The 20,992-nt window shown below is 46.6% G+C and overlaps 5 protein-coding genes across 6 annotated transcripts; 3 read left to right on the plus strand and 2 right to left on the minus strand.

Annotated features, from left to right (window-relative positions):
* Positions 1-87: 87 nt before the first annotated feature.
* LOC6899102 (cilia- and flagella-associated protein 161) lies at positions 88-1,381 on the minus strand. Its single transcript, XM_002138983.3, has 4 exons — positions 1,167-1,381; positions 592-1,107; positions 427-531; positions 88-372 (listed from the first exon to the last, which is right to left on the minus strand). Exons 1-4 carry the CDS (start codon positions 1,260-1,262, stop codon positions 172-174), a joined length of 918 nt encoding a protein of 305 aa, XP_002139019.3. The 5' UTR covers positions 1,263-1,381; the 3' UTR covers positions 88-171.
* An 806-nt stretch (positions 1,382-2,187) lies between these two features.
* LOC6899103 (accessory gland protein Acp62F-like) lies at positions 2,188-2,617 on the minus strand. The gene has a single exon (XM_002138984.3). It carries the CDS (start codon positions 2,600-2,602, stop codon positions 2,261-2,263), a length of 342 nt encoding a protein of 113 aa, XP_002139020.3. The 5' UTR covers positions 2,603-2,617; the 3' UTR covers positions 2,188-2,260.
* A 1,556-nt stretch (positions 2,618-4,173) lies between these two features.
* Positions 4,174-16,657, plus strand: Picot (putative inorganic phosphate cotransporter protein picot). Of its 2 annotated transcripts, XM_001362007.4 has the most exons (6): positions 4,174-4,408; positions 8,097-8,694; positions 14,529-14,701; positions 14,771-15,334; positions 15,404-15,934; positions 15,997-16,657. In XM_001362007.4, exons 2-6 carry the CDS (start codon positions 8,631-8,633, stop codon positions 16,210-16,212), a joined length of 1,548 nt encoding a protein of 515 aa, XP_001362044.2. In that variant the 5' UTR covers positions 4,174-4,408; positions 8,097-8,630; the 3' UTR covers positions 16,213-16,657. The 2 variants fall into 2 exon arrangements, with proteins under 2 accessions (XP_001362044.2, XP_004444578.1); XM_004444521.3 differs by lacking the exons at positions 4,174-4,408; positions 8,097-8,694 and adding an exon at positions 12,776-13,176.
* A 46-nt stretch (positions 16,658-16,703) lies between these two features.
* Positions 16,704-18,856, plus strand: Nach (nach). The gene is given in 7 exon segments (XM_001362008.4): positions 16,704-17,186; positions 17,246-17,536; positions 17,586-18,034; positions 18,085-18,211; positions 18,278-18,381; positions 18,444-18,609; positions 18,611-18,856. Coding segments are annotated over 7 exon segments (1,599 nt in total). The 5' UTR covers positions 16,704-16,824; the 3' UTR covers positions 18,711-18,856.
* Positions 18,857-19,212: 356 nt separating this feature from the next.
* Amyrel (Amylase related) lies at positions 19,213-20,877 on the plus strand. The gene is made up of 2 exons (XM_001362009.4): positions 19,213-19,872; positions 19,941-20,877. The coding sequence occupies exons 1-2, from the start codon at positions 19,216-19,218 to the stop codon at positions 20,766-20,768; spliced, it is 1,485 nt and encodes a 494-aa protein (XP_001362046.3). The 5' UTR covers positions 19,213-19,215; the 3' UTR covers positions 20,769-20,877.
* The last annotated feature ends 115 nt before the right edge of the window (positions 20,878-20,992 follow it).

The raw sequence follows: 20,992 nt of genomic DNA on the forward strand, positions 1-20,992 counted from the left end.
CGGGTATTATCTGCGCCAACCCGCGGGGGCTCGGCTGACACAATTCTACGAAACTTAAATTATCGCCACATACTCGTAAAATCCAAGTTCACGTTACACCTAATTGCAGTGGCCTTTATTTAAAGCAAACTAGGCGAAAACGGGTGTTTGTTGGGACGGGGAATTTTTAGATTAGGCCTTCTTGCTGATGGGGCCTGCCTGATGGCCGTTGCTGATCATCCACACGTTCTTCCAGAGCTCGCGCTTGTAGATGTTACGATAGTTTTGCACGGACACGAGGAACTCTGGACCGAACAGAGTCTGGATGACCACATTTTCGGCGGCGAGATTGCGGTTGGTCGCCCCATGGACAATGACCAGTGGGGCATTGCTCTGGAATAATGGAATGGTTGGAATAATGGCAAAGGGAAGCTTGTTCATACAAACGGGGATATCTTCGCCCTCGCTCTCGAAGCGCCGGTTGCGATCGACGTGAATGCAGAACCAGTTGGTAAAGGCCATCGGCAGGTCACCACCCGGACAGCCACACCTCTGTAGAAGACGATAGCATACATCAATAAAAACCTTTTCATGGACTCATCGTCATCTTACACTGCGATGAACAAGGCCCAGAGGAAAGTTCAGCTCGCCGTTCTTATGGGAATGATATGTGACATCGATGGACTGGTTCAGGTTGACTTTCTTGGGCGCACTGTAGAGCATGATGGGATCATTCTCCGAGTCCATGCACTCAAGGCGGAAGCGCTGCCCGTACTTGATGTCCTGCCCAGTGCGGTCGTGCTCGTCACCACTGACGATCCGGAACGAGTTGCGCACACAGGACCGCGCGGAGGGAGCCACCGTCAGCTCGCAGTCCTCGTTGATGCTTTGGCTGTGGCGCACCACCCGCTCGTTGATCACCACCGAGAGGGCGAGGTTCAGATCAGCGGTGCTCATATTCTCGATGTTCATGGAAATCGGCATCAGTTGGACGACGGCTCCGAAGATAACGTTCTGCTTAGGCGCTGCGAGGACGATCTCCTTGTGGAAGTTGTCGTAAAGAGTGCGCGCCTTCTCCACCAGAAGTTCGCCCCGATCCCGCTTGCTCTTAAAGTTGCGAACTTTGTCCTAGAAATGGTCGAGTAGGTAAGGTCTAATGGTATAATGGCTTGAATTCGCTCTCCTACCTCCTCGAGGCAGTTTTCCTCGAACCAATTGCCAATGCGGACGACAGGCCGGAAGCGAGACGATCCGCCACTTATATCGAATACCGTGCAAGGCATTTTGTGTTGTGTAGTCGCGAAACAGAAACAAAATATATTACTCACAAAGAAATTGGAAAGAATTTGATTATTCTTTATTTTGGTAATTGAGACACGATTGGTATGTTTCAGTTGTCTAAATAAAACAAAGCTAGCTATTGGAGAGGTTTTCCAACGCCCTCTTATAAAAGGAATCCTGTAAAATGGATAGAAGGAGGTGCCAATGGGAAGAAATTGAACTGATGGTATTATTATGTGGAAACATGGTTTCACTCATGCCCCCCTGCTCTAATTCACCACGGGATTCATTGCGGATACGTTCATATGGATTTATAGCATACTTTTGGTCTTATAAACGATTCATTGGCCCACCCGGCGGATGAGTAATGACAGAAACAATATTCCCCTTTAGCACACATTTCTGAGCTTTAATTTGTACAATATACTCGAATGGGATGTGCTTCATCAAGTCGAATTAAACAGAGGTGATTAAGACGCCAGTGTTGGCTGTTGGCTGTAGGCGTTGTCTGTGAGTGAGACAAAGCAAAGCAGAAGAGACCAAACTAGTCTGTTGAAGGCTGGGTGCCTCATCATCATTAGCAAATCTGTGGATGTCTGGGCCCAATATCGGTGACAAGATAAGCCAGTTGTATCAACATTTGGCACATCAGCCAGTTGCCAGTTGCCACATGCGTTGTTGGTCGCGTTAATTGTGCTTGTTATTCATTATCGCTGATATATTGTATGGGTGATGTGGTGTCTGATGATAGATCGGCGTGCACATCACGTGAACGTGCGGACCTGGATCGGCCGATGTGCGGCACGTTTCTTATCTAGGCACCAGGCACACGGCACTCAATGGTAAGGGGGCCCATACGGTGGTTTATGGCCATGTTTACCCTACGCTAGAGCTGCTGTTCCAACTAATCAGCCATCAGTCGTGGCATCAGTCTGATACACAGCTCGGCACTGATTTATTTTTATTTGGTTGCACTCACATTAGTAATTTCACAATTCCTTTATGTAGGGATAATGTATTGGCCGTAATTGGCACCAAAGTACTTCACGCTGCTCACTTGGTACGAGGGAACATTCAGCTGCTTCTGCCCGCAATCTATCCGCAGAACGCAGCTCAATCGCCGCTCGTCGATCACATGGCCCTCGATGCAGACGCACGGACCCCCGCAGGTCTTCGGCGGACAGGTGCGCGACTTGTATTGGCAGGTCTCCTCGCACCTGGAGGAGCAGCTGGACTTGGTGGCATTGAGACCGCAGTCTAGGCTGGGAGGATATGGCGTATTGGCCCGAGCAAAAGGAATATCCCCGAAGACCCAACCGGGCGCTAGAACGTAGTATAGCATTATGTGGAGGAATATCATCATTTGGCGATGGTTTTGGTGATTGGGTCAGAGATCCAATTGGTAGTGGAACCGATCTACTGATCAATTTAATTAGTTATGCCTCGAAAGGTTACCCCGTAACTGAAGAGTCGCTCTGGCGCCAGTATGACACATATTTCCATGCAAAATCACCTAAAATATAAAATATCATCAATGATAAGCTATAATCTAAAAGACAAATTTTTCCCCCAGTTGTTTACCTAAAAGAAAAACAATCTATTCGGTAATTTTTTCGTGCCGTACCCTCAAAACCGTTTCGTTATCTGCTTCAAAAACAAGTCCTCACACAAAGAGACTCTCAGAAACGGTTGCCACATTTTTAATTGCGTCAAACGACAGGCCCCAAAACGATAGTGGATCAAATGTGACGTTGGAATATCTTCCTATGGCTCCGATTCCGTCACTAAACACTAAACAGAGCCGCCTATCGCGATGGCTGAAATATAATTAATAATCAGATAATTCCCCAAGAGCAGAAATGGGCATTTGATTTGGCATCGGCCATTGAAACGCACTCGAGACTGTCACATAAGACATATTCGATGGACGATGGGCGCTGCGCGATAGGAGATCTCAGAGAGAGCTACTGCGCCCCGAGCTCCGTCGATAGGCTAATCCACTCCCGCATCATGTGATTAGGTTTTTCCCATCTCGAATTGGTGGCTCAATGATGGCTATAGAAATAGCCTTGTCCGGTTGGAACTACTGTTTCCCAAGATTATGTTTTACGACTCTTTATAGACCCGAAATCAGGTTGATAGAATTCTATCGCTACCTGGGCAGGCTCGTTGGCCCAGCCCTTATCGTTGGTCAAAAGTCACTTTATGGCCCACTAATTGTCCGCTTTTGGATTGGGATATTGGTTTATAAAAAGCACAGTTTACAGAGCTGTTATGCACGGGGCATTCCTCTTTTATTGGTTCCGTTCTGCATGATATGGGCCCAAAGCTCTGACGTCTTTGCTGTAAATCTCCTCATTAGGCCTGTCAATATTGTAAAAGCTTCGCATCGGTAGAGTCAGCTCGGCCGATCTCTCATGCGTCTTTCATGCGGTTGGAGATAACTTTCGACTGTCCGCTCTCAGTGCTAGAATTTGCACGTGAGAAGCGCACGAGAGAACAGCTGCTCTCGGAGCTTACAGCTTTCGCTCCCAACCTGAACCGGTAACCGCTAACACGTTCGCACCTAACAAAGCGGAGGCCCGAAAATATGGACAAAGCTGCAGTGCCACTAGAGCCTCTGTGATCCTCAGGCGCAGCTTCAACGCTGACTTTGTTGGCACTGTCGCTATAAAAATATCGTTTAATTGGTTATATTGCTGCCACTAAACGTGGCCATTATCACAGTCGTCTATCACCCACCCAACCGAACGACGAGCAAGCCTCCTCTCTGCGCTGCCGCTCGGCCGATGAATCAAACGAGCGAATGCCGCTTCGCTTCGTGTTTCCTCTGTCCGCTAACGCAGCTCTGTCAGCGTCCGCGTTTCGATACGAGCAAAACAGAAACAAAAACAGAATTATAAAAACGTTCAATTAGTCGAGGTAGTAAGTCATTACAGAGCCAGCGCTCGTCCGAGACTGTCCGCTCCAGCACAGCACAGCACCTGTACTCTGCCTGCATCCCGGCCTTGGCAGCACAAGCACAGACCCCAAGGTGTCGATTGCCGATCAAGAAGAAAGTTTCCAGCCCAAGTGCGCGTCTGTGGTGGAAAGTGTCCAACAAGAAAAAATTCCAGTGGAGTTCCATGGAATTGGAAAAACCATTCCTGTGAGTGTCTCTTCTCTGCCTAAGCTTCTAGTTGATAGAATAACTGTGTTCCTGTCCATTGAGTGGATCTTTGCTACTCGCACTCTTCCGCTCACTCTCTGTTCCTGTCTCTGTTTTTGTCTGCGAATTCGCTGATATCGGTTAAATGACCGCTCAGACGACACGTAAGAGGAGTAATAAGAACTCCAGCAAGGGAAACAGCAGTCAGAGGAATAAGAATAAGACTAAAGCAAAACAGCTGATTCGTATTTTTGAAAAGTTGTTTTTAAGTGTGTTTTGCGCGTGTGTATTTACATATATCTGTGTCTGTGTGTGTGTGTGTGTGTGTGTGAGGTGAGTGAGTTTCTGACTTAAAGATCTTAAATTAAATCCACAAAAAAAGTAGCAATATGTTTAAAATTATTCCATATGCAAAAATGCCGAAACGAAAAGCGAGAGCAACAAAAAACGAGTCAAATAAGTATTTCCCAGAAATCCATTCCTGAACGAAAAATATCGTTCATTGTGTTTGAGAGCTTTTGTCAAGGAAAACGAATAAAAAGTGATTAAGAAATGAAACGATCGGATGATAAATACTGGCCCAATGTCCGTTACTCACACAAACTCTAGACCCAATTTCCGATCCAATTGCAGTTCGATTGTTTCTGGGCTACAAGTAATTCCCGGCTCAAGTGCAAAAATGCGCGCAGATAAGCAGATAAGCTCTGGGCCATGAGCCACGAGTCAATACCAAGACACAAGACCCTCTCCTCCAAAGCCAAACAGTTTCCCACCACTCGAGAGCAACAAAACGCAACAGCCATAGAGACACAGAACCACTCGGCCGAAACGAATGTGTATATGAGGTTGCGGCTCAGGTCTGAACCTGAACTTGAAAGTTGAATGCGAACTGCAAATGGAAATTGATAGGACAAACGCTGCTGCGCGAGAAAAAGCGAGCAACAATTGTTGAACAGAGCGAATAAAATCATCATAAATTAAGAGGATTACAATTGAAATACTTGTACCAATTTAGAGGAATGACTTTCCATCCGACGGGAGAAGCCGAGAGAGTCCTCAGCAGTAGTGTGATGTGGGTGGAAAATTTTGTGTGCGGTGTGCGGTACGCTTCCAGGGCCTTGTCATTTTGCTGTCGTATAAGCGGCCGTTGACTGGCTGACGACTGCACGTTTATGGGATGGCGATAAACGTAATTATGTCATAATTACGAGTATGGCAATCTGATATCAGACAAGTCTATAGCTGGTTTATGGCCACATCTCACTTGGCCACAAAACAGCTGAATGAAGAACCTTTTGCACGTGCCTGAATGCCTGAATCTAAAGCTGTTGCCTGGTTTTACTCTCCAGAGTTTGTACAGGGTAGCAGATAGGGACGTTACGAGCTTAATCTATAAGAGCGCACGCACCCGATGAGGGTCCCTCGATAAGTGTATTTGATTTATGGTCAAGTCCCAACGATTGGCCGCTTTCATGGCAACCAATTCAGCAAATTGCTGTACCCCTCTGTCACCCTCACCTCTGTCCATATATCAATCGGGTATGGGGTCTGTCAATAAATCTGTCTGCCCGCGAATTTACAATCGACTCTCAAAACGTTTCGGCCCATAGAATAACTCCCCCCAAGCATGAATCGGACTTTGAAAACTCTACGAGAACTCTACCCCTTCGCTACTTATCTGCTGAAATTTCCGACACTCTGGAGAGGCGAAAGCGCCTTTGGCGCACGCTTGGATCGGATAAGGACCCGGCGACTGGCGATTATGATTAAATTCATAAATTTCCGCTACTCGTAGAAGTGGGTTTTATTAAATATGGTTTTGTGGCTGTCTATAAATTTATTGTTATTTACTAATGCACTTTTAATGCCCGTGAAATGCAACTATAACCGAGCGAGTCCTGAGTTGCGCATTAGTCGACAGTCGTAATTAACAATTGCCATTTATATTTATAATTTTTGTTTAAGCAATATACTCGTACACTCGCTAGTTGTGCTGTGAATTCCCTTTTCCCTTAACACGATCGTCGGCAATTATCGTAAAGAACCTATTCCCCCCTCTCGTGATTTACATAAGATCTACATCTAAGCAGGTTGTGCAACCAAGATTAGGTATTTCCGATCCAGGAACCTTCGCAGACGATCCGCATTTGGAGACTGTTTCTGTGGCAGTCGCCAATCGTTTAGCAGCCTCAAAATGCAAAATCATTTCGTCTTCGAAATGATGGGTCGTTCGGTATTTTTTCCGACTATTTACTTAAAATTAAACATTGCTAATTCCTTAAATCGATAAATATTAGTGACGAGAATGACGGTGCGAGACACTGAAGATTTGCACTCTGTTATGAATAGATCTTATACAATATAGAGATCACGTTTTAGATTTTCTATTATTTTCAGTATCACTCGGAGATCATTAAACGGCCTATTATTAGGGCCTATTATTAGTAAAACTTTCCGCTATTTATTAACGCAGCTCATTCAGAATAGATGGGTATTTCCCACATCCCAATGTCTGATCTCATAAAAGAGTAAAGAAATCCCCTGAGAACGATCGAATCCAACTGATCAAACAAAACAGTACGAGTGCCTCTCTCTTTCCCAGAAAATTGCTCTGTCTAAATAGAGTGAGTGCCTTTCTACGTCTATCTTCTAGCGTTATCTTTCCGAAGAAATCAGGATTGGAGTATAGGAATGAATCTTGGTGTGTTTCTTTGGTAATAAGTAAACCATTTGCCATGATTCTTGTTCGGCACACTTTGGGGCTCATAACAACAACCTGTTTAAGGCCTTATGTGGTTTTAATTTCTAAGAAATTTACGTAAACAAATCAGCGGCAGGCAGCAGATTGTTCAAAATCGCGTCGCAGATTTGTTTTGTTCGTTATATGCGACTTATGAAACTTTCCAAAATTCAATTTTGGGCCGCTCTGACGCTCTGACATGCACAACAACCCGAAAACAATTGAAATTCCACTCACAAAAACACAAGTACGCAACTGTTGTTATCGAGTGTCCGAGTGTGTGTGGTGTCTGGTGTGTGGGGATATAAAGTTTGTTCAGATCTAAAGTGCCATTATAATCGATTTACCTAGAATTGTTAATACGAATCGAAATCGGAACCAGTTTCCTCCAAAGGGACAGAGTTTAAAATAGATTATATTACATCATCAGGGAACCGAAATTGTCAATATGTGAGGCTCGCAAGATAAGTACTATAGTTATAAGGTTAATTACATTGAGTCGTTGCAATTACTTTTACATTTTCCGCATATAAACCCGCAATGCAAATATTGGAGTAGCCTTGCATTCCGGGTCGTGCCTTGCCGAAAAAAGCCTCTTCAAGGTCCGCTCTTCCATACAGAACGTGGCTTACGTGGTATGCTAAGAAATCGGATGACAGACTGTACCCAGTTCGGTCCCCATATTTCCTAATACGAGCTTATCATCCCGCGCGAATCTGTCAAATCATAGCAAATATTTGAACGCAAACTTCGCTGTTAACTGGGAAAACGTGCGTAGGGCGAGAGACTCGTGAAATCAAACGCCGCTGATCTGATCAATCAGGGAGGCGAGATGATGATGCAAATCTCGAGTTCGCGTTCGGCGACACTTGGCGGTTGCGTTTGCGCAATCAATTGAAACACCCTGCTAAATTTATCAAACTAATTTGATGTCTGCTCTGCTTTCAGATTAACAACTTGATCTGCCGACCACCTATAGCTGTAGCTATATGTACAGCGGGGCAACGACAACGGGCAACGTCGAAGGGAACGCATGCGCAGATCTCTCAGCAAAGCAAAGCCAAACAGAACGGAAAATAAATCGTGCAAACAGCAGACGGAGCACCGCCTGTCCCAGTCCCAGTCCCAGTCTCCACTCCGTCTCCATTCGGCTTATTTAAAGGCCGCTAGCCACCGAGTGACAATCAGAACAAATCAAGCTGCCAGCCGCAGCAGGTCGCGAGTGAAGAGAGAAAGAGTGAGCTGAGATAACGATACAAACACATGTACATCTGCAAAGAAGATGTCTTGAGAGCTGTCAGATCGGGCTCTTGCTGAAAACGGTTACTGAAAAAAGTCTTAAATCTTATACATTCCGTGCAGTATTGTGATATTTAAGCGCTGCGCTTACACAGGCCATAAGCAATTGGTTTTAACACCTCTTACTTAACTTAAACACACACTCACGTTCCAATCCAACAAATAAAACACGAAGCACACAAGATGTCCGCATCGAAGGAGGCCATTTGTGGGAGCACCGAGAAGGATCTCGAGAAGCCGCCATTAGGTGAGTGCCCAAACTATATTTAAGTATATATGTAGAGGTAGAGATGATATGGGGATGAGGGTGGAGAGGAATAGGTTATCAAAATGTGAATACTGAATATTGCTCAGATAATATACTATCTAGGCTTTTGCTTTTTACAAGTTAATTTGTTACGAAGAGATAGAATGGAAATTGTAATGGAAAATTATCGCAAAAAGATTAGGCTGATGAATAAAATCAGAAGCCATATAATGAGTTCTTTATTGAACTAACATTCGATAAGGAGAGTATAGATAGAGAGATACAGATACCAAAAAAGAAGGAAATAAACCCAGCAATCAATTCAATTATTAATCAATCTGGATCCCATTCATCTACACTTCACCTTTTGTACTCGCCGTTATCCGCTCAACTTCCATTTCGTACGATCTATGCTATGGCCAGGTCTATGATCTCAGTTACACGTAATTGTCCTATTTATTTCAAGCTTGTCTGACTGCTGACTACTCAGGCATATCATTTACATTTATACTAAGTAAGTCTCAACAGAAACTGAAAGCTGCTGAATCGAATGGGACTCTCAATGATTCTCCTGGAATCCACTTGATTTTAATACGAGTACATCAAGAGCGTCAGAAGCTTGAAAAGTGCCAAAAGCGGACGTCAGGGTCGGCATTAAACGGAAGTTATTTGTTATGCAAAGCAAAAGAAAAGGAAAATAAATAAAATAAAATTCATTAATAGCAGAGTCGCCAACGCGTGAGCCACATTCCCAATTAACGTGTGACACAGACACAGACCCCACAAAAGTCCCCCTACGAAGGGAGGATGAGGAGGTGGATGCGGTGACGGTACAGTTGAGTCAATAAGTGCCAACTTTTGTTGTCTAATTTACCTATTCTGTTTCCATTTGCGGACAGAGACAGACACAGAGCCTATGTTTTTGTTGCTCTTTCCTTTCTAGAAATCATCATCGTCTGCTTGCCCCACACTTGACACAGATCATCGTTCAGGTTCGGTTCCCTTCCCCGTTTGCCTTTTGCGGAGCCGACCGGTAGGCCTGCCACAGTCGAACCGGTTACCGGCATAGCCCCAAAAATGCTGAGCAATAAAAGCAAAACCTATCCAAAACAATGCCATAAATCTCGACAAATGCCAGGTATGGTACGTGTTTATAACTGTGCAAATGAACTCTGCAAGGCAATGACAAAACTCGTTTCCCCCCACCCCCACTCCATTCGGCGCTAAGGTCAGCCGGGGAAATGCGCATTCCCCTTGGGATTCCAGCGAGAGAACTCTTCACTTTTTCGCATTTTTACTTTCGTTCGGATCGCTGCTGCAATAACAGCACTGCGCTCTGTTGGCGTTCTGAGTTTTAACATAGCTCTGCTCTGGCAAATTCTCTGCCGTGCAATTTCGATCTGGCAGTTTGACAAGTTTTTGCATGTCGCCGGCTTTTGGCCCTGATATTGACATTCGCATGGCTATCCTAGTTTTCAATTTTCAAATATTTCCCCGGACATGCAATCGTTTAATTGGGACATTGTTAATCGGCACCCAGCGAAATCTAGTATAGCATTTCCAAGAAAACGCCTCCCTCATCTAAAATCTACGTGCTATGGGGTGTGGAATGGGTTGGGATGGGTGGCTTGAACAAACCTCCCACACAATCAACAATACAATCAGCGATGCGACCTGTTGAACGTTGCGCTCGAGTTGAGCCCCATATCTGTTCCATATATAGGGTGTATTGTCATCGGGGCCTCTGGCGTAATGCGATTTACAGCTCATCCCGACCCGACCCGGCCTGGCCCGGCCCTGCCCGACTCGAATGATAAATTAGAAAATTGCTTTTACAAAGCAGAGCAGATAGACCGAGGACCGAGAGAGAGAGTGAGAGTAAGAGTAAGAGTAAGAGGGTAACCCACAAATGGGACAGTTGAAATTCCTTGGGTTATTTCTAAGATCGTGACTTTTGCGACGTTTCGCAAAACATTTCATTAGATTTTGTTGTAGCCGCCACATGCCACTAGCAAGTGGCAAGCAAATTACTCATCTCATCTCAAATTGTGCATGTTACTATTTATATAGATTGCCAGATCCCCCAGAGCGCCGCACCACCTCGGAAATAGCCAAGACATTCATTCAGTGAATGGTAATCATGAAGCAGGCATTTCACCTGCTAAAGGGAAAAAGCGACCGTCAAATAGAAATTACTTTCGCACACAGAGAGCAATTAAGCGTCAGCGCTTCCACAGTTGGCACTCGCCCATGTGGAACCACAAGATAAAAATGATACGAGTAGAATCCATTCATCAGTTCAGTAGAAATCACGTAACATTCCTTGCCTTGCCGGGGAAAAACAAAGGTTCTTCTTATAAAGGCTGCCAATATTTGCGATACTGCTTTGCACCTAGCACAGTCCCATACCAGGAAACCCTTGTGAGAGACTCGTATTTGTTCGAATTATGATCGAAATTTTGTGGCTAAGCAATCAGTATCTGAATTCACAACACTTTTAGGCCTCAGAATTCCACGGAATCTGATCAAATCTCATACACTAATGCTTAAAACCGCACAGCACTTACATTACGCTTACGTAAAACGAATAACGTAAGCTGAAAAGCACACCCCAAAAGCATGCTGCAAAAAAGCTTCGTGCTAACGAGGAGTTAGCTCTATATTCTCCATTGTCGGCCGCCAACTTTGAGGTCGAGCGGCTTCGGAGTTGGTGCTGCCCCAGCAGGTAGCAATTATAGTAATTATGTTGTTTAATTATCGCCCTGATGGATGGCCCATCCCGAAATAGCACCAATTGTTGGCAGGCATTATGAAAAATCACTTAATTGCTTCGAGCGTGCACAACTGTACTCTCTACTGCGGCCTGACCAAACAAAATATTCCATTGGAGGGTCTTTGCCAAAAAATACAACTACACGACGCGATGACTTGTGCATATGTATTTATTTGAAAAAAAATTAAAAAAACGAGACAGCTGCCAATGGGGCATCTCAGACTGTCACGAATATGTGTGCGGCGGCGGTGAGAGAGCTGCAGAAGAGAGAGAGCCAAAGCTAGAAATGCTCTACTCTTCACTCAAGCTCAAAGATGTAGCTCATTGGAGAGTCGGTGCGATCAGTTCTACGGTGCGGGGGAAAAGCAGCCGACAATCACGTGTCTGTCTCTTGGACGCACTCGCCCTCGCCCTCACACTCACACTCACACACATACACACACACATACACACACACACACAACCACACATGATTTTGCACTTGCCGCCTTGTACGAGTATTATTTGTGAGTTAAAGCGTGACTGTAGCTATTTTTAATGTTTCAACTGTCTCGCTTTTGCTTTGCGGTTGGGCAGAATAATAAAAGCACAACACAACAAAGGCCGGTCCGATTGATTGTCAAAATTAGCAGGAACTTGTCAAAGCTCACGCAATGACTTGCCAGAATATATAGTAATTGTTTTCGGCTTAATTAGTAATCACACAGAATATGCACCTCTGGGGGCGCCTCCATTTAGCGGTGGCGTCTCCGATGGGATGGGGCATTTCTATGACTTCATAGCATGTGTGCCTTGTTTACTTTCGTTTGGGTACTCAGGCAGATATGTATTCGAAAATATTTCCACTGCCCAAAGGCCTGCCGCTGACTGTCGTCAGAATCACTTAGCTGTGCATATTTTAAGCAATGGGCGCATGTCTTTTAAGAGCAGTCTCCATGTGGCGCAGTCACGAGATCTGGATGTGTGGTACGCTTACGTCCGACCGATATAATTAGAACTGTGTACTATATCTCTATATAGCTGGGCCGATTTCTTTGACGCTGTGAAAAGTTCACTCGCCCAATTGACATCAATCGTGGGATGCATTATGAGGCGAGAGAATTTTCCATCGTTTCGCTAAATTAGTACAAGGGAAAGTCGAAAACTAAAATCACGCTGACCACCGTTGATGTAATCGCCGGGCCGGACAGAGAGCGGCCAGAGAACTGCAAATGTCCCACGAGTACGAGAACCCACAGCACCAGAGTTTATAAATGAAGGCAGCGCCACGGTCGCCGCTCAGTAGGAAAAGCCGCACGAGCGAGCCGCCACACAAAGTGCCGAATCAGTCAGTTCTCTAGCCAACGTCGGGGTTAGCGCACCGTAACGCAACCCAAAGAAAGAGTAGTATAGTGTAATTGTTCAGTTTCAGTTTTTCCGTTTGAAATCGTCTGCCAGTCCGCGCAATGCTACGGTCCCACGCCGGTCAAGTTTACAGATAGACAATGAAATGGTTTAAGCGTGTGCGGAAAAAGTCTTACTACTCGTGAATCGCACCGCCCAGAAAACAAGCGAACAAGTTCTCGAACAAATCTCGAATTTAGTTTAGCATAACCTAATTTATTAACAACGCGACAACATGACCTTTCGTCGCAGCACACTGAATCATCGCCATCGCGATGGACATGTCCTGGTCTGGGACCAGAGGGACCTCGACCAGACCCCTAAAAGTAAGCCTTGTTAATAATTAAATTGTGGAACTGTGTTTGGGTTTTCGATGCTCGCTGTCCCTTGTCCACAGTGTGCGTATACGTAATTTGAGTGGCAAGTGTAGTCCGATTTAATTGCCCGTCGATACGACGCTCGTTCTAAAATAGACTCTCTGCCACTCGAGACATACACGTGCGATTCCAATTCCGGTTCGCGTGGCGAACGCGGCGACGGCGATTGTGCAACACGAGACGTAGATGGAGAGTGAGGGGAGTGATGAGAGGGGTGTGAGGTGGGGTTAGTGTGGTGGGGAAAATCGAGCGATTTAATGCTGCGTGAGCAATGACAAGAACAGAAAGCGTCCAACAGTACATTTTGAAATGTATTTAAATCAGCATTTATTCGGTGTAATTGTTTATGGCAAACATAGCTTTTTTTACTGCTGTTTATTTGTGGATTTCGGAGGGCCAAAGTTCAACACTCCCAATGGGTGGGCACAGGGTTGGGCCGAGTTACGACTGCTGGAAAAGTGAATTGCCTCAATTATATTTACTATCTAATGTATTCCATAATTGTGGCTTGATTCGAACATTAATTTTTCAACTACCAATTATATGTACGATATGGCCCAAGCCCAGCAAAGTGATCACAACTGTACTTGCAGCAGAAATCTATCGAATATCACGTGTTGGCGACACTCTGAAGAACGCCGACTGTCAACGATACACGTTTGTCAAATGACAATAGAGAAATGAACCCCCCTCCCCGCTCCCATTCGCATTTATTTGCAGTTTTCGTCATAGCAATTCCAATAACAATCTCTAAATACGATTCTAAGGCTATTAGATTGAAGGTATAGACTGAAATGACACCATACCCGTAGCAGTAATTCCATATATTCTCAGAGACCGCATCAGAAAGTGAGGCAATTGCCAACCCACTCACACCCCTTTCCGGCTCCTCTATCTGCAATGAGTCATGGGTAGACTAGACCTTATCTTTCTCTCTCGAGCGTCGAACCTTGGGCTAAGTAAACCACAGACAAGATTATAGCGTAGATTATATCGTAGTTGAGAGATTCTGTGACTGTAACTGTGAGATAAATATGTACGAGAATCTCACTGTATTGTAGCCTCGTTCTGGTTTATTTTCGCCTATTTTCGCGGTTCCGAAAAGCGAACATCTCTGTTAGCAATTATTTCTGTTGACAACACTTCCGCTTTTCCTTTGCTTAATTAAATTTTAATTTATGGATGTACATTAGTCTCTGACGCATTCATTGATATGGAAAGATGAGAAATACACAGAGGAAAAAGAAGGCAAGAAAACTCTTTGACAATCCACTAATATGCTCGTTCCTTTTTTGTTTTAGGATTCTTTGCCACCCGCTACTTTGTGACCTTCATGCTCTTCCTGGGCATGGCCAATGCCTACGTGATGCGCACCAACATGTCGGTGGCCATTGTGGCGATGGTGAACCACACGGCCATCAAGACGACCGATGAGGAGATCGTCGATGAGTGCGGCGATCGTGATTTGCCCATTGTAAGTTCGAATCACCCCCAAAGTCTTCGTATTCCAGCTCTTTCTAAACCATTCAATTTATCATTTTAGGACGATTCCCAGGATGGCGAGTTCGTTTGGAGTTCGAGTCTTCAGGGCTACATCCTGTCGTCCTTCTTCTACGGCTACGTAATCACCCAGATTCCCTTCGGCATACTGGCCAAGAGGTTCGGGTCCCTGCGCTTCCTTGGCTATGGCATGCTCGTCAACTCGGTCTTCGCCTTCCTGGTCCCTGTGGCAGCTCGTCAAGGCGGCGTCTGGGGCCTGTGCGCCGTCCGCTTCATCCAGGGGCTGGGCGAGGGTCCCATTGTACCCTGCACCCACGCCATGCTTGCCAAGTGGATTCCGCCCAACGAGAGGTCACGCATGGGCGCCGCTGTCTACGCGGGAGCTCAGTTCGGAACGATCATCTCTATGCCGCTGTCGGGTCTCCTTGCGGAATATGGCTTCGACGGTGGCTGGCCATCGATCTTCTATGTCTTTGGCATTGTGGGCACTGTTTGGTCCATTGCATTCCTCATCTTTGTGTACGAGGACCCCACCGTCCATCCTAGCATTGATGAGCGCGAGAAGAAGTACATCAACGACTCCCTCTGGGGTACGGATGTGGTCAAAGTAAGTCCTCCACTCGATTAAATTTTGCAACAGGGATTCATTCATAATTCATTTTCGAATCTTCTGCAGAACCCTCCGATTCCGTTCAAGGCCATTCTCAAGTCGATGCCTTTCTACGCGATCCTGTTCGCCCACATGGGCCACAATTACGGCTACGAGACTCTGATGACAGAGCTGCCGACGTACATGAAGCAGGTGCTCCGCTTCTCCCTGAAGTCGAACGGTCTGCTGAGCTCGCTCCCCTACCTGGCTATGTGGCTCTTCTCGATGTTCATTTCGGTGATTGCGGACTGGATGATTAGCTCGAAGCGGTTCTCCCACACGGTCACCAGGAAGCTGATCAACAGTATCGGACAGTACGGACCTGGCATTGCCCTGATTGCTGCCTCCTACACGGGCTGCGACCGGGCCTTGACATTGGCCATTCTCACAATTGGCGTAGGCCTCAACGGTGGCATCTACTCCGGCTTCAAGATCAACCATCTTGACCTGACGCCCCGCTTCGCCGGCTTCCTCATGGCCATCACGAATTGCTCGGCGAATCTGGCCGGTCTGCTGGCGCCGATTGCAGCGGGCAACCTGATCAGTGATCAATCAAAGGTAAGGATAGAAAGCTGAACTCTGTGTCCTGAGGGATTACTAATAGCTATATCTTTTCGAAGCCCATTATGGGACAGTGGCAGATTGTGTTCTTCATTGCCGCCTTCGTGTACATCATCTGCGGTACGTTCTACAACATCTTCGGCTCCGGCGAGCGCCAGTACTGGGACAATCCCGAGGGCGACGAGCAGAAGGCGGCTCTGAGCAATGGAGCCAATTCCTCGCCAGCAAGGCTGAGCACGCCACAGGCTATCACCGCTACCGAGTCGAGGCAGTAGTATTATCCTGTGACCTGCGACCTGTGACCTGTGTCTGTCATTACCATTACACTACTGTACACAAGTCTAGAATTTAGTATTTGTTTTAGTTATGTATGTATTAAGATAAATGTTGTTACTACGATAGTTAGCCATTGATATTCCTAATCCTATTCCCGTCAGCTGCAACGCAACCGATTTGCATAATAAAAGACAGCAATCATGTTAAAGGAAATGTTAAAGAGAATGTTCAAGAAGGAAACCCGAAACAAGGCACAAATTGTCGAAACAAAGTTAGGCAAATCGAGGTCTACCATTGTAAATGAGTACGAGTATATGTTTTGTAGTTTTCTTATGTGATAGAGACCGAGTTTAGTCTTCTAACCAATTGAAATGATCCGATGAAAGGAACGCAACCAAATATGTAAAAGAATTAAATCTACCATAGCTTAAAGCCAAACCTGAACCTGAGTGTTTCAATCGATTTCAAAGCAGGGGAGGGGAGTCCTAATTCGAAATTAATAATCAGTTGTTCGACTGTCAAAATGTCAGGCTATCCGTTTCTGCTAGTTGGCCCATCTGTCATCTGTCATATAAAAAGACACACAAAGGACATGCAATGGTTATAATCCAATGGGTCACGAAGAGGAACTAACACCGGAGCAAGTAGACTTTGGTGTGTCCCCACTGAGGGGCGCCCTCAGGCGCACCTGGACCGACTTCTGCACTACCAGCAGTATCCACGGCTTGAGGTACACCCGGGACGAGGACACCAACCGGATTGTTCACTTTGTCTGGCTGCTCATCTCCCTTGTGATGTTCAGCTGTGCGGTGGCCATGGCCCACACCTTCTACGTGGACTTCCGCAGCAATCCAACCCGGATGAATGTGGAGAGCGACTTCACGCCACTGAGCAACCTCTACTTTCCACCGGTCACAATTTGTCCTGAGGTGCTCTTCAATATGCAAAAGTCCAAGGCATTTCTGGAGACTCTGTGAGTGGGAATGAGCACAGTGTGAGACCTCGATTGATTGGTACGATCTCAACCGCCAGGCGACTACCTGAGGGAGCTGATGTGGCACGCATCCAGCGACAACTCCACATCTTCTACGGCTTCATGCTGGACGATGAACGCTTTGCCGATCAGGACATAGAGCAAATGGAGTCTGTTCTGACCCTGAACAATCTGACACTTGAACAGTTTGTCGAGCACTTGCGTTGGGATTGCCATGAGATTCTGTATCGTTGTAGGTACCATGGCAAGATTATAAACTGCTCAGAGCTCTTTCAGCTCTCAAAGACCTTCTTCGGTAACTGCTGTTCCTTCAATCTGCGCCAACAGGGGTGAGTGCCCATATAGATGCTAACCTCTAATGACTTCATCTTTGCACAGCCTAAACTTCACCGCTCAAAGGGCCGCTGGAGGACTGGGCTCTGGCCTGTCGGTTATTCTACGGTACCAGGACGACAACTACGACCCTTTCCAGTCCTATTCGTATGGCGTGAAGCTGCTCATTCAGGAAACCAATGCCTTTCCCAGTGCCCACGCTGTCTCGAAGTTCGTTTCCTTCAACACGGAGGTCTTCGCAGCTCTGCGACCCGAGGAGACCTTCTGCGCGGCGGCTGTTAAGGCTCTGGCCATCGAAGAGCGGAACTGTGTGTTCGGAAACGAGTTCCATCTGCGCTACTTCCCCGACTACGTCTACCCAAACTGTGAGCTCAACTGCCGGGTGACCAACATGGTCAAGTTCTGCGGCTGTCACACGTACTTCTTTGACTTCAATCGCACCAGGGATCGGATATGCTCGTTTAGGGATATTCCCTGTTTGGTGGATAACTTTGGTGGGTACCAAATCGATAGAATGGCCGATCTTACAAGACTTTTTGTACAGCTAACATCATCACACGAGAAAGAAGCACTCAATGCTATTGTCCCCTGACATGCGAGCACTTTGATTACGATGTTCAGATCTCCAATTTCCCCCTTTATCCCAATATGCCAGTGGTGGATCCCTTTTAGTGAGTGCTCCCTTGGGCTATAAATTTTAGTATACATTCTTCTCAGGTTATGGATTCCACTTTCAGCTCGGGTATAGCCAAAAACGATGGCATTTTACATGTGTTCATCAACTCTATTAGCTATCGGCGTATTCGTCAGGACTTGCTCTCTAACATGGTGACCCTGGTTTGTAAGTTCATCCATTTTTCTTTTCCTTGATATCCCATCTTATAATTTCCGCTTTCCTCATAGCTAACCTGGGCAGCGCCTTTAGCCTATTTGTAGGCATGAGCATGCTCTCCGTGGTGGAGATACTGTATTACTTTTCGGTTATCCTCCGAAAGAACTATGTGCAGGAGCGTCGAGCACGCACAAAGATGCTTCAGAGGGGAACAAAGTTCGCCGTTCCCAAAACAAGTTACGCATACAAAAATCCAAAGATTGGTATTCATAATTCAAGTTACAAATCGTAATCATCATCAGCGATATCAGAGTGCAAAAAACGAACCAATAAATTAGAGCAATAAAATGATTGCCTCAAAGCACAACAAAACAAAATCTGATTTCACGATTTCAATTCGCGGTACTTATCGTCTTAAGAGGTTTTATGTTTTCGTGGAAAGGGTTTACCCACATAATAAAATAAACGTATTTTTAGAGGCTCCCAAGATCGTGCACTCTTTTTCATTTGTATTTTATATTTAGGGAGTCCGTTACCCATATAATCAGTATTATAACGATCACATAATTCCATCAATCCTCTGTCAATATGCACACAAATTGCGGGTCGAAACAATCCATCGATCGCGACACTTATCTTTGAAAGACCAATGGCAAATAAGTAGCAGTAATTTGCTTCGGTATCTGTTATTGCCATAGGTCAGCCGATGTCCATCGTAAATATACCTTCAGCGGACCATCTGCTCGTCGTAAATTGGACCCAAGCGAAGAAAATCGATGCGATAAGATTGGGTGTATGGGGACGGCTATAAAAGGGGGACCGCCATCACCATCACCTACAGTCATGTTCAAGTTCACGTTCGCATTGGCGCTCTGCGTTCTGGCCGCCGGTTTGGTGCTGGCGCAGCATAACCCTCACTGGTGGGGCAACCGGAATACCATCGTCCACCTCTTCGAGTGGAAGTGGGAGGACATCGCCGAGGAGTGCGAGAACTTCCTAGGTCCGCGTGGCTTTGCCGGCGTGCAGGTCAGTCCGGCCAACGAGAACATCGTGTCGCCAGGACGCCCCTGGTGGGAGCGCTACCAGCCGATCTCCTACAAGCTGATCACGCGGTCGGGCAACGAAGAGCAGTTTGCAGACATGGTGCGTCGCTGCAATGAAGTGGGCGTCCGAATCTACGTCGATGTCCTGCTCAACCACATGTCGGCGGACTTTGTCGGCCAGGCTGTGGGCACGGCCGGCACAGAGGCCGATCCCGCCGTGAAGTCGTTCCCGGGCGTGCCCTACTCAGCGGAGGACTTCCACCCGAGCTGCGAGATCTACGATTGGAACGATCGCTACCAGATCCAGCACTGCGAGCTGGTGGGCCTTAAGGATCTCGATCAGAGCCGAGACTGGGTTAGGACCAAGCTGATTGAGTTCCTCGATCATCTGATCGAGCTGGGAGTGGCTGGCTTCCGCGTGGATGCGGCCAAGCACATGGCCTCAGAGGATCTCGAGGTAAGTCAAAGATTCTGCGGCTCCTTCCCAATCAATAACTTACCCCTGTGATCCCTATGATCGTTTAGTTTATTTACGGCAGCCTGAGCGATCTGAAAATTGAGCACGGATTCCCCCACAGCTCCCGTCCTTTCATCTTCCAAGAGGTGATCGACCATGGTGGACAGGAAGTCACCCGCGAGGAGTACAACAGCCTGGGTGCCGTCACCGAATTCCGCTTCTCGCAGGAGATCGGCAACGCCTTCCGTGGCAACAACGCCCTCAAGTGGCTTCAAAGCTGGGGCACCGACTGGGGCTTCCTCTCGTCGGGCCAGGCACTTACCTTTGTCGACAATCACGATAACCAGCGTGATGGCGGAGCAGTGCTGACCTACAAGTCTCCTCGCCAGTACAAGATGGCCACCGCCTTCCACCTGGCCTATCCCTACGGCATCAGTCGCGTGATGAGCTCCTTCGCCTTCGATGACCACGACTCGGCTCCGCCCCAGGACGCGCAGGAGGAGCTGATCTCGCCCGAGTTCGATGCGGATGGCGGCTGTGCCAATGGCTGGATCTGCGAGCACCGCTGGAGGCAGATCTACAACATGGTGGGCTTTAAGAACGCCGTGCGCGACACTGAGATCTCCAATTGGTGGGACAATGGCGACAGCCAGATCGCCTTCTGCCGCGGCTCCAAGGGCTTCATTGCATTCAACAACAACATGTACAATCTCGCGGAGGTACTGCAGACCTGTCTGCCCAAGGGAGTCTACTGTGACGTCATCTCGGGAGACCTGATCAACGGATCCTGCAGCGGCAAGTCCGTCTACGTCGGGGACGACGGCCTGGGCTTCGTCAGCATCGATTCCGATGACTTTGACGGCGTGTTGGCCATTCATGTGGACGCGAGAATTTAAGACAAGACCCAGAGGAGGGCTTTAGTTAACGACAGAAATATTCGATTTATTTTGTCTCAAATTACAATAAAAACGAACGCATATAATGTATGTAATGTATGTATGAATATGTATAAAGGTTTCAGCTCTCTCTATATGTATGTATGTGTGTATGATTGATCGAAAGATCGATAACAGTAACGGTACAAATACAAAATCGGTACAAGTAAAACATTCAAACTGGA

The sequence above is a fragment of the Drosophila pseudoobscura genome, chromosome 3 (assembly GCF_009870125.1).
Source record: "Drosophila pseudoobscura strain MV-25-SWS-2005 chromosome 3, UCI_Dpse_MV25, whole genome shotgun sequence".
Taxonomy (NCBI): Eukaryota; Metazoa; Arthropoda; class Insecta; order Diptera; family Drosophilidae; genus Drosophila; species Drosophila pseudoobscura.

What these genes read in the sequence shown, in the direction of transcription:
- LOC6899102 (XM_002138983.3), bottom strand. Translation starts at nt 1,262, where the DNA reads ATGCCTTGCACGGTATTCGATATAAGTGGCGGATCGTCTCGCTTCCGG. An exon ending in TGGGCCTTGTTCATCGCAGT is followed by an intron (nt 532 to 591) that starts GTAAGATGACGA and finishes CGTCTTCTACAG; the next exon opens with AGGTGTGGCTGTCCGGGTGG. An exon ending in GCGAGGGCGAAGATATCCCC is followed by an intron (nt 373 to 426) that starts GTTTGTATGAAC and finishes CCATTATTCCAG; the next exon opens with AGCAATGCCCCACTGGTCAT.
- LOC6899103 (XM_002138984.3), bottom strand. Translation starts at nt 2,602, where the DNA reads ATGCTATACTACGTTCTAGCGCCCGGTTGGGTCTTCGGGGATATTCCT.
- Picot (XM_004444521.3), top strand. Translation starts at nt 13,086, where the DNA reads ATGACCTTTCGTCGCAGCACACTGAATCATCGCCATCGCGATGGACAT. An exon ending in CCTCGACCAGACCCCTAAAA is followed by an intron (nt 13,177 to 14,528) that starts GTAAGCCTTGTT and finishes TTTTTGTTTTAG; the next exon opens with GATTCTTTGCCACCCGCTAC. An exon ending in GCGATCGTGATTTGCCCATT is followed by an intron (nt 14,702 to 14,770) that starts GTAAGTTCGAAT and finishes TTATCATTTTAG; the next exon opens with GACGATTCCCAGGATGGCGA.
- Amyrel (XM_001362009.4), top strand. Translation starts at nt 19,216, where the DNA reads ATGTTCAAGTTCACGTTCGCATTGGCGCTCTGCGTTCTGGCCGCCGGT. An exon ending in TGGCCTCAGAGGATCTCGAG is followed by an intron (nt 19,873 to 19,940) that starts GTAAGTCAAAGA and finishes ATGATCGTTTAG; the next exon opens with TTTATTTACGGCAGCCTGAG.